We start from the raw sequence: 13126 nt of genomic DNA, 5'->3' as shown, positions 1-13126 counted from the left end.
GAAGAAATAGAAATTGGCTTTAACAATATTTTACTTTATAAGGGTTACACAGTTTAAGTTTCCGGTAATTGAAGATGTATCCTCGTATACCATCACTTTATTTGGCCTATTCATTTGCACTCCATTTTCTGACATATATTATTGTCTTAATTCGTATTGTTATTCGGTATATAGCTTATCCAGTGACTAATTTTCACCTCTTTCCTTTCATCATTTTAGGCAAATCAATATGGATCCATGGTAAGAACACATCAAATAGTGATTAATTAACTAATAAATGCACTCTATCATTAGAAATAAACATTTCGGATTTTAAAGTCGATGTTTACGGCTAAATGATCTTTCTAACCACCATCGTTTCGTTGATTACTCGATAATAAACTTGTCTTTCAATGATATAGTCAAGGTAACGAATGTCCTATGATGACACAATGCTGTGGCCCTCACAAGTGCTGCTTTATATTAGCCAAAGCAGTGTATTTCTGGTAAGTTATCCAATTTCAATTTAAAGTTTCTACACTTATTATTATCGTTAGCTAATTCATAAAAACAGATTGTTCTAGTGATATCCATGACTGCAGCATAATCGAATGTTTTCGTATCAGACAAACATGTAATAATAATATCGAATTTTTGGATATTAATGACCATAATTAGGGGATGCTTGGGATTCTTGGTACTCATGTTTTTTGGGTTGATGGCTTGTATAATTCTGCGACGAATGCAACGCCAAGAACCTCAATACATTATCCTACAAGCCGATGCATTACCTGGGTTGCTGGAGAAAGCTGGATTACCTTCAAAGGGCGATGTTCACGTTTGCCCTCCACCTTATAAATCGTAGAGTAGCCAAATAGCACCGTTTGCTGACATAATCTTATTAAAATTAATATCGAAGCTATTCTAGTCCATGACATATGCAATTGCGTATTGACGTTGCCTATTTTGCAGTATGATAGCATTTTATCAATAGAATTTCCTAGTCAATTTTCGTTCATTATAGAGCGCACAGTTAGGAAATCGAAGCTAATATCTTGAATGATAAAATCTAGTAATTGATTAAGTCTATCCTACATAAATGTTCATACTATAGTCAGCTACAGCAATATAAGTATCTGTATGAAAAAAGATGTTTTTTATGATAGCATTTTTGGTTCATAAACAACGCTCTGCATTGAGCGTATTTTAGTGTTGCAAATGCCTGTGGTACAGGTATATTGAAACGAAATAAAGCTAGTTTTAGTTATAGCATTCATTTGTGTATTTTGTGCTGCTATTTTTAATAACTTGAACATACGTACGTGTACATTGGAGGTTAACTCTAACCTACCTTCGTATATGGGAAAGTAAAATACAATTTAGTAATTATTAAGAAATGCTAATATAAAATACCATTGTAAATCATATCCGGGCAATTAATTTTCATTCTTAAAAGTAGATAACCAATTGCCTTTTGCCCTGTACAGATTCTAAAACTTGAAAGCAATATACCTTATCATATTTGTATAGACTACAGTGTAGCCAAACCGTACTCGAATCATCACACAAGATTAATTTTAAAGTTAACAAGAGTGTTATAAATTTTTATTCAAAATAGAACGCTTTATCCACAACAGGCGTTGATGATAAGAATAATTAGAGAATCAAAATATAAATTGGATCCAATAGAATTCTATCTAAAGTAGCTTAAAAAGCCCCTAGTTATTTTGTATAAAGTAGATTTAATAATACAGTACCATAGGACAGCGGATAGCTTTCAGTTAATATCACTATTTATTATTCTCTTCAGCTGATAGCATTTCTATGTTATAATGTATGATACAAAATACTGTTACAACAGTACAATGAATTAGAAAAAACATCCAATATATTTCCATCTTAATCTATATAACAAATCTCATATGATCTATAAAAACAATTACGGTCGAAATGTTTCCATAAAATAAATAAAATCCTTCTAGCCTCATAAAGTTAACATGCATTATATAAAATACGAAGGATCTGGTAATCCTGGTTTAACACGACCTTGCTCGCTGTGATAGTAAACAGAGGGAATACCCGTTGCCCTACCACCACCGCGTACATTTCCATTCGTTCGAAGATTTCCATTCGTACGTGGGGGATTTTTATTTAGGTTAGAACGAATATTTCCATTTTGATGCTTTAGCCCTTTCAGTCTCATAGATGCGCGAACAACATTATCACGATAGTTTTGTACAATATCACGTTGAGTAAATTGGCGTGGACTTCGCACATTTCTCGGCTCTTCTAACATTGAAGGTATAGAACTATCAGTACTTTGAACGCTTTCGTTATCGTGACGTAAATGTTCTATACGATATGGAAACGATGACCGCTTTTGAGGCAATCGCTTTAATCGATCACGAAGATTGCTACCACGGCTGTTTCGACCTCGACCTCTAGATACATTAGCAAGAGTTGATTTTTTGCCCCTTAACGATTCCGTACGTTGCGGTGGAATCGGCAAAGGCTGATTGCGCTGTGGAATTGCACCAGTTACTCTTTCATCATCTAATTGATCGCCATCACTTTCAGATAGTGATGGAGAATCGTTGAAATGCGGTTGTCCATTACTACGTTGCATAATAGGTGGTTGATGAACGCCATTTGTTCTACCTCTCATTGGCATTCCTCTACCTCTCGGTGGAGGTGATTCTTGCCTATATAATGGATTCTCCCTTCCGTTAGGTACAACATTGGTATTTCTTCCACGCCTCGGTGGCGAGCGTGTCGGAGAACGTACTGGTGAACGAGGTACACCGCGAGTAGGTGAACGAGGAGGTGAACGAGGTGGTGAACGGGAAATTAAATGGCCACGAGGTGATTGTGGCAGCGAATCAGAAGCTATAGCATCACGAGATTGGCTAGATGGTGAGTGAGAAGTCAATAGACGATTTGGCCGACGAGAAGGTAATTCTGATAGGCTAGAAGGTGGTTGGTTAAAACGTGATCTTAACCGTTGAGGATCGTCGAATTCACTATCATCGTCAGTTGTTACAGTTGCTCTAGGAGCACTTAATTTCGTGATTGTAAAAGGCGGTGGATCAATTCGATTATTATTTACGGTTACTCTATTGCCATTACTGCCATTAGTGCCATTATTGCTATTGCTATACGATGGAGCAGTGGTCTGATTAGATACAAGAAATCCATTCGATCTTAAATGAGGAGGTAATTGATTTGAATGTTGTCCTTGTGATCGATTATTATAATTATTTACAGCATTGTTAGGTCTATCAACTTGACGTCTTGTCACAAAGAAACTACGATTCTGTTGATAGTCAGTTTCATCACCATCATCGTTTTCTTCAGAAGTTTCATCGATAACCAATTCATTGAAACGATTCATAGTAGTTCGTTGAATTAGTCCATTCTGGCGAACATCAATTGGGGGTCTCTGGTAATGATCGTCATCAGTCAATGGATGATGGCTCATAGACCGTTCATCTTCTTCATCACTAAATCCATCGTTGATATGAGACGGAAGTCCAGTTGAAGGTGGCCTAAAGTTATCAAGTAATCAATTTACTGTTAATAAGGAGCCGCAGTCAAGACGCAACAATAACTTAAATGTAGCTAACACTGTAAAATATCCATAGTATTCTCACCTAGAGGAAGGCATTTCGGATGGAATTGTACTTCTGATATCATAACCACTACCTTGATACGAACTTCTCGCTGTCAATGGAATCCCATTCATTGATCCATTTAAATCCATATCGCCAACTGGTCCTGTACGAACCTCAGATATTTGTGAATTTCTTGCCTCTGGATGTCTAAAGATTACTACAAATAGGATAGAAGTGTGATTAATACGAAAGTAAATAGCACTCTAAATACTCTTAGAATAGCTGCAATATGCAATATAGTATAAGCTATTAAAATCAGCTCTTGAATACCAGTATTTTTATTAGGTTCTGATTTTCCTCGCCAATATAATGTAGCAATTAACAAAATGAGGACAATTAAGCAGATCACAGCTATGATGACAATAAACCACCATTGTTGATAAAATTGCTGACTACCACTACCTACAATTTCAATAGAAAATGTATAATTATTACCATGAATAAGTGTTACAACCTTTAAGTATATTTTTAATACGTATAATAAAGTAGATTTAATGGAAAATAATGAGTGCTTCTCACTATTTCATAGGTAAAACTCTAAAAACAAGCATGGATGATATGATTAATAGTGGTACAGCTTGTAACTGTATTTACCCGTTATTGTTTCACCCTGTGCAATCCCAATCACAGATTTAATATAAGCTTTATCTGCACTTTTCACAATAAGTCTACATCGATATTTTGTGTTCAACTTTAAACCAGTTAGCTGAAATGATGTCGAAGCAACTGGAATTTCATTTGCGGCTGATATCCAATTGGAATTATTAGCTAAATGGTAAGTAAACAATATGCATTCAATATCTTATTACGTTAGCTAAAACTCATTAATTCTTGCAGATATCAGTACAAGAATATTGTTAAGATGTAGATAATTATATGTAGAATTTTATGTGCTCGTATTTCATTACCAACGTTTATACCATAGTTTATGCTTTGCTTTATACTATGCGTGTCCTAAAAATTGCTCTGACATACCTATGTCTTGATATTCGATATAGTTTGTCTGATTAGGCATTAGTCTTGGTATCGCTGGTGTCCACGTCAATGTAACGCTGCCAACTGATGTACCGCTGTATTGGAGACGCACTACAATAACAATTTTAAAAGATAAAAAATGATAGTAAATTTCTCATGTAGATCAATTTCTAGAAAATGGTAGTTTAATGGAGAAAAGTAAATATCTATAAAATTAATGATTGTAAAAGTATATCTACTTTACCATATTGATAAACATTAACAAAGTATTTGGTTAATTTCACTCCAAAGCCAATGCTATTCCTAGCTCGTATAGAAATAATAGAAGTACTATTCCATGACATAGCGATATTCAACCGACGTTGATTAGGGTCTGGCACGACTTGAGTATTTAGTTCTCGAGCGGTATTTAAACCAAATTGAACTTCATAACTTGTAATTTCACCATTGGGTCGATCAGGTGGTAACCATGTCACTGCAACAGTTGTCCGTTCGACATTATCGGCTGCAATGTCGAAAGGCGCTCCAGGTACTATAATATCAGGTTAAAAAATAAATCCAAAACGTACCAATACGATATTAGACATGCTAAATCATGCATATCATCGAATATTTACATAATTAATAGCTAGGGTAGTGCAGTAACTGCAATATCTATTGTGTTTTATGTACTGGCAATACAATATCAAATCAAAATAAATACGAGATATATTGTTCATTTAACTGAGCTATCACAGTTATTATTACATCCTTCATTACCTGACTGCGAAGTAGTAACTCGAACAGTGACGCTTGCAGGTCCTTCAAATCCATTAAAAGCCTTAACTAATACAGCATACTCAGCAAAACTCCTTAAATTGTTGATAGTGTATTGTGTAATGATAGAATTGGTGTTAACTTGCTTCTTTGTTGAATTATTCTGTACAAGCCAGAAGTCAATCTGTCGAATAAGAGCATAAAAGCGTTATAAAAATGATTAGAATAAGCAATTAGTTTTATAAATGTCGGAAAATACTCAAATCACTAACCAAATATCCCCTTAGTACTCCGTTATGCGTATTAGATGGTGGTGCTGTCCAACTTAGGGTTACGCTCGTAGCCGTTTTGGATACTATATTTAATTCAGTTGGGGCTGCTGATGGAGCTACAGAGCATTATAAAAGAATTAGTAATAATGAATTAATATAAATTATATAATAGGCTGATATTATATAATAGAAAAGCGATAAATAAATCTCCGGATAACGCGAAGCAAGAAATACTTTACCGGAAGCTTGAGTTTGAACAGTCACTTCATTGCTATAAGGCCCAGTACCATTACTGTTGTATGCGGCAACAGAGACCCCATAAGTAGAATATTGTAATAAACCTTGTATATAATAACGAAATGCTGTTGTATTTGCTGATTGAAGAACTGTGTAAACATTAGCATTATCGACAATTCGATATCGCAAGCGATAACCAAGTGGAACACCATTAAAGCCGGTTGTAGAAATGCCTGTCCACGTAACGAGGATAGTCGTTGAATTATCAACTTGCGCTAAAACGTTAGATGGAACCTGACTTGGCCAAGTTGGTAAAGTTTGTGCTTGGATTGAGCTACTCCAAAATCCATTATTATAATCATTAGTTGAAATAACTTGCAGAAAATAGCGGGTATTAGGCTGAAAACCACGTAGTATAAAACTTGTAGGGGATGGAGGAATGAGCTCATCCAAAACGAACCATGTACTTCCATCACTACTATAGCGAACTCTGTAATAACGGATTGGATAAGTACCTGCTGGATTATTCCATAACATAACAAATGATTGAGCTCCAATAGTCTCTGCCGGATATCGTATTGATTGAGCTAGAGCTGGGATTGCTACAATGTGATTGAAAATATGAATTAGATAAACTACCAAAGCAACATAAACTATTGAAATTGGAAAGTTATAACATAATAAGATAATGACGACCGCAACCGACTGAAGTCTTACAAAACTCTAGCTTACAATTTATATCGTACGCTTCATACTAATTACAGCAATTCAATCAGTGAAATCAATTACGAATTAATTAAAAAATTCGCTACAAAAATCCTTTCCCTTGGATAGTTCTAGTTCAATATTTGCTACATACATATTTCCATTAAATTATCTATGAATTTGCAGTACTTACATCCGATAGTAGATTCAGTTCTAACAATGTAGAAAAGACTACATCCCCATCCAGCAGCATTTTCTGCACAAACTTGGTATTTGTAATCACGCCGGGATAGCAAATTGTTATGACGAAAGTTAAATGTACTATTTCCAGCAATGTAAATATTTTGTAGCTGCGTGGCAGAATTAAGAGCAAAACCAATTCGAAATTGAAGAATTGGTTTATTAGGTCGGTATGGCATAACCCAATTAATTCGAAGAGAATTAGACGAAATCGAACTGAAGGTAATGCCTTGTGGAGCTGATGGAACTATGTTAACAAAAGAAATTATCAGTTAGGACCGCTATTACTTTCCTTATTTTATCTTATAAATCCTCTCTGGGTGTGTTATCACACATGAGGCTAAGCCAAAACAAGTGAATTGATAATTAATGTAATACCATGACATACTTAAGGGAGATACGTAGACGTAATTTGGTGGTGAACTTGCCGGACCGTCTCCTCGAGACGTATAGCCTAAAACTTGTACATAGTACGACCGCTCACTGACTAAACCACTTATTATTGTAGAAGTTGCTGTGGCGTTATTAACGTTTCTGATGGATATGCCAGCGACTATCTCTCGCCAATATCGAATCTGTTTAGTAATTAAGTAAGTTATCTGGGAACATACTCATCAATCGATTCACTAAATCAGATATTCTTGTAGTTAAAATACGTTCTGCTAAGCTAATTCATATCACAGAAAAGGTAATTACTAACACTCTATGACTAATTAGTCCATAACCAGGCACAGTTATTACTAAATTAAATACTATCATACCTTGTATCCCATAATAATACCACGTGCAGCACCATCAGGAATAAGCCCCCATTTCACTTCTATCGCAGTCGCATTAATTGACTTTGTTGTAATCGGAGATGGAGCCTGAGATGGAGCTCTTTCACGAGTACGAGCTATGATTTGACGACTAAATACTCCACCTCCACGGCTATTCCGCGCTTGAATTCGAATTTCATAGTCAGTATTAGTTAACAACTGACTAAATTGAAAGCTATCCTTTTCTGCACCATCTACGTTGACTGATTGCTCCAAAGTTGATCCACGCTGTTGATAAACGATAGTATAACCTAATAGTATACCATTCCAATGACTGCTTGGGGGTGCTTGCCACTTGATTAATAGGCTAGTATCTCGAATGGGGATAGCAACGACATTCTGAGGCGCTGCTGAAGGAACTAAAATCAATAATTAAATTGCATGATTCGGTTAATTTCTACTCTTGTAAAGCATAAAACGTTTGCCTATTTGTGCGTTAACAGATGCATAAAAGTATTTACCAATTGAACATAAATACGGTATGTCACCGCAAAAAGTTGATAGCATACTACAGAGATCACTATACAAGCTAGCTGTAGCCTTGCCACTATATAAGTTTTATATTTTTACAGACTCACTTGCTTCAAACGTCAAAATATAGGATGTAATCGGACTAGGGGTTTCTGAGCCCAAGGTATTGACGGCATAGACCCGAAATCGATAATAAGTATAAGGTGCTAAATTTGTAACCGTATATTGTGTCTCATTGGCACGCACATTAATTTGAGTCCAAGTACTTTCTGCTCGTTTATTATAAGTTAATTTATAATGGGATAGTAAACCAGATCCAGTTGAGATCGGGGGTGACCATGATAGTGAAACCGATGTTGCCGATTGTACAGTTGGACTAGGTCTACCAGGGGCTTCCGGCAGATCTAATAAAATTCGAAATGTACATTAGTACAAAGATTGAATTATGATATCACAGGTAAAAATAGAACTCAAAGAAAATGGGACATCAAAGCATAAACTCACTAATTGGCAGAGCTGTTGTGACACTTTGTTGAAACATTTTGCCAAATCCAACGCTTGTGCTTGCTGCTAATTGTATGCCATAATTAGTGTTAGCTTGTAACGAGCTAAGAGCTCCAGAAAACGTGGTGTTGGAATAAATTTGCCAAGTACTACAAGTGCTAGTGTTAAACAAGCATTGACGAAGTCTATAACTGATGATAATTCCATTCTGATCTATTGGAGTATTCCATGATAGTCGTATCGTTCGATCAGTAATTTCTAAAATTGTAACTCCTGAAGGAGTTCCTGGAACTAAATTTATTGCAATAAGTAAAGCATTTAGTATGGTACCATATACTTAATAGTATGATCAATCTATGGTTAACCTATAAAACACTGCTTAAATCGGTACTTAATGTTATATTATTAGCAGAACAAAATATTAAGTTAAATTTAAGTTATTAGCCATAATTTCTATAAAATGACTCACTGTCTTCTAAGGTTGTTGTACGAATAGACGAACTCCAAGGTGAAGGACCAGCACTATTATATGCTCGAACCGTCATTGTATAAGTAGTAAATTTATTTAAATTGGTAGCATTTCCACGCTGAATAATGGATGCGCTATCAGATGCTTGATCAAAATATCTTACAATATTGGTATTACTTGTCAATTGAGCTCGTATCTAATAAATTAACAAAATAAAGATATATGTAATCATTTAGTATAATAACGAAATAAATTAGAAGTATTAATTAACTACAATCTTTAGACTCTTTCGCTATATGTTAATGCCGAGCAAAAGATAATCTACACAAAAAGTTACGCTAATAGAATTAACCTGATATCGAATGATTGACCCATAAGTTTGAAACGGATCAGGTGGTTGCCAAGTTAGTGTTATAACACTTGACGTTACACTGTTTCCTCGAATTTGTTGTGGAGATGCCTGCGGATCTGTATAGAACATAAAACAAATTTAGAAATCGCAATTAAATCATCTTTACTTCTATGTCAACTTTTACATAGTATAAAAGTTTAAATTTGCACGTGATTAATTATTATACTTGATCCGAATACTTTTACCTATTTCTCGCGTCCTTTTCTCGTAAATTTGGCTGTATGGCCCGAAACCAATGCTATTATTGGCTCGAATTTTAATGGAATATGTTGTGTAAGGGCTTAAATTGTTTAAATCAGCTGTAGTGGTGCTACCACCAATATTAATCATTTCAAAATCGATACTTTGTACGCCACTTGGCTTGTAAGCTATATTGTAGCCTGCTATGGTGCCATATTGCTGATCGACCGGTGGGGGCTGCAAAGATTAAATTTAATTCAATTAGAATAATATACAATTTAAACATTTTATAAACATTTATACTATCGTAACTTATATTTTACAACTAGTACAAACTTTATTTCGTTTTAAGTTCAACTTACTTGCCACGATATTCTTAAGGTATTGCTAACTTGGAGAGCGACTATATTAATATTTTGTGGTGGAGCAGAAGGTTCTAGACGATTTAAGACGTATAGGTTATTTCGAGACGATTGATTAAGTATGGCTATAATAGATATTCTATAAGTGGTGTACAAACCTGCTTGTAAAGTTTCTACAGTGGTGAATGGGCTTTCACTTCCAGTTCCAACAATATTGGCAGCTTTAATGCGAAAGTAGTAAAATGTCTTGGGCCGTAAATTAGATATATTTACATTGTTATTGGATAAGGTTTGTAGGACAGTTGCCCATGAGGTGCTTGCTGTACGGTATTCGACAATATAAGTTGTTATAGGCGAATTGCCACTACTTAAAGGTGGATTCCATAATAATATTATCGATTTAGAACTGATTGCAGTAACAATCGGTTTAGTTGGTGGTGATGGTGGCGCTATAAATTGAATAAAACAGTTTAAAAATGGTTTATTAATCGACAATTTATTTTAAAAGCCATGAATCAAGAGCAACCATTAACGATGAATATAGATGTAAAAAAATTTTGGTAGTAACTATTGTAGCCTTAACAATTCACTGTCGCTAGCTTACTAGCTCGTTACGAGGTCAATTTCTTAATATTCAGTAACCAAAATGAACATTAACGACTAGGCTAAATAAAATAATCATGGTGCTAATAATTTCGACAACAATGAGTTCGCTAGCTCTATAGCATGCGTACTTTGATCGGAAAGTATGATTAGTAGTTATGCTAAATCTATAAATTTAACTGATATTATATTGAAAGAAGGGGATATTGTAGACTATACGCTGACATGATATAGTAGCATAGCTTATACAGATTACTGGTTAAAAAGAAAATTCACTTGATGTCTAGCATAAATGAGTATAAAAGGTAGATAATTAATTATTAAAGTGAAATGGTAATCGAAAATACTATAAGGTTAAAGAAACACCATGATTTACAACATGATATCAGCATCTTATTTTGGATATATTCTATCGCTGCGCAATCAGTCACATGTTTATAAAAAAAATACCAGCGATCCAAAAATTGTTATACGGTGGCATATTAGTTGTGATAATAACTACTACTCTTACCTTCTACAATTAAATCGCCTTTTGCAAGTGTAGATTTCGGGTTGTTATTATTATCTGCATACCGAACAGTGCACGTATAAGTTCCATTATCACCAACTTGTACTGTTCTAATTAGTAAACCATTTTGTAATATAGAAAAACGACTAGAGTTCGAGATTTGAATATTGCCATTGCGGTCCCATGATTTAGAATACTGGACACCGGCTGTTGCAGTAATTTGGCAGTCTAATAAAATATTTCGAGAATAAACTCGAACTCTTTTAACACCGAAACCAGTAGCTTGCACCGTTTGAGCCGCTAGATAGAAAATACCGTATATATAAGGTTAGATTAAATATATAGCAAAGTTTAGATAAATTCCCAAGCATAGTACCAAAAGTAAAATGTATAGACAAAGCTCTTAATTAAGAAATATTTGAAAAGCTAAAAATTTAAACAAGGCCCAAGATAGGTTTATGTAAATGATTCGAAAGATAACGAGTGTTCAGTTATAGTTATATTGGTCAATTTGTTATTTATCACCATTTAATCAAGAAGTTGAAGCCTGAAAATTTTCTAATATTAATTAAGCTATTACCCGATGCAAAATGTTAAGGACTTTAGTATAGTTTTAATCGTCAGATTTCTATAACATTGAAGATTTAACTATATCTATATAATATATAATTATTCTATTTAGACTGTTTAGTAAAGTAAGCATTTGCTGCTGTATAGTTTCAAGCTATAGAAAAATAAAATTGTTATCGTGATATCGTCGTAATCGAGTGTTTAAATGATCATATCTGTATCAGTTTACACATATCTGGCTACCGATATTTGTAGCTTAAAGATATACTCCTAATTGAATGAATTGCAATAATTTCTATAAATTAAATTGTTCCATTCGAAATATCTGGCTATCTACAGCAGGTATTTATAACTTGATGTTTGTGTAATTTAAACTTTTTCTATCGGCTGTCTGCTGGATCTGCCGTATTAGAATGATTATGACTAGTATCAAATTCTATAGCTCAAAATCATTTTGGATTTCATACAGGTAATTAGAGCATATAAACCTGTAGAAAAATAGTTATCGTGATAGCATAACTGTACATTCCAAAGAAATAGCATTAACACTCATTTCCTATACAGTATGAAGAACATCCCTAGCAATTAGTACTAATTTAGGAGACATTTACCCTTTGATGTCTGCTTTTAAAAATAAAGGAAGCGGATATGAAATAATTAAATTCCACAGCACGATACATGTATTATACGTTCGCATAATGGACATTTTCGAACATTTTTACCGAATTATAAATAAATAACATCGTTCTAGCTTATTACAATATTAATTACTATCGGAAAAAAATGTTGGTTACTCTATAATATTTAATTAAGACTATCGCTTCTATTTCAAGGTAAATCATAGCCTAAGCAAATTGTTGACTAGGATAAAATTTTTTCGCTTATTTAAATAGAGCATAGTAGCTGGGCAATGTGGGCATGAACTGTACTGTTAGTTTTGTTTTCTTTCTTATTAAAGATCATTTCATCTTTCTTTGTGATCATTTATCATAATGCACAACGTTTCATGTTAGCTTCTTAGATTACAGACATAAATAATGGCCTTAAACGTCTAGCCATTACAATAATATAACTATACTCTCAATATTGTCTATTCAATAAAAGTTCTACCTTTAATATTAACTATAACCTAATAATAAAAAAGGTATTCATAACTTCGTAATTAACCCCTGAACTTTATAATTTGTATTTATGTATAATTAGGATATTTTTTAATTGATGCTGAATTAGTGAAATCCTTCGAGGATATATGGAAAATTTAGAAATTTGAGCTGACATATAGCTTTAACTTAAAAATGACTTTAAAAATAGGATATGCAGAGGATTATACTGAAATTTTAAGGTATTGATGTGAAATTTCATACTGATCTTTTTGAGCATAATTCTAATAGCGA

The 13126-nt window shown here is 34.0% G+C and overlaps 1 protein-coding gene across 1 annotated transcript; it reads right to left on the bottom strand.

Moving 5' to 3' along the window:
- Positions 1-1981: 1981 nt before the first annotated feature.
- On the bottom strand, positions 1982-12438 carry TRIADDRAFT_53774 (uncharacterized protein; the record flags this gene model as incomplete). The annotated part of the gene is made up of 21 exons (XM_002109554.1): positions 1982-3524; positions 3630-3807; positions 3921-4052; positions 4245-4418; positions 4626-4736; positions 4870-5157; positions 5385-5565; positions 5654-5769; positions 5893-6492; positions 6789-7082; positions 7224-7410; positions 7597-8012; positions 8232-8528; positions 8629-8919; positions 9098-9293; positions 9450-9565; positions 9695-9926; positions 10052-10125; positions 10210-10500; positions 11166-11462; positions 12411-12438. 21 exons carry the CDS (start codon positions 12436-12438, stop codon positions 1982-1984), a joined length of 6042 nt encoding a protein of 2013 aa, XP_002109590.1.
- Positions 12439-13126: the final 688 nt, after the last annotated feature.

This window comes from Trichoplax adhaerens, genomic scaffold (assembly GCF_000150275.1).
Source record: "Trichoplax adhaerens TRIADscaffold_2 genomic scaffold, whole genome shotgun sequence".
Taxonomy (NCBI): domain Eukaryota; kingdom Metazoa; phylum Placozoa; class Uniplacotomia; order Trichoplacea; family Trichoplacidae; genus Trichoplax; species Trichoplax adhaerens.
The sequence above is the reverse complement of the archived record's forward strand: the minus strand, read 5'-3'. Positions and strand labels throughout refer to the sequence as shown.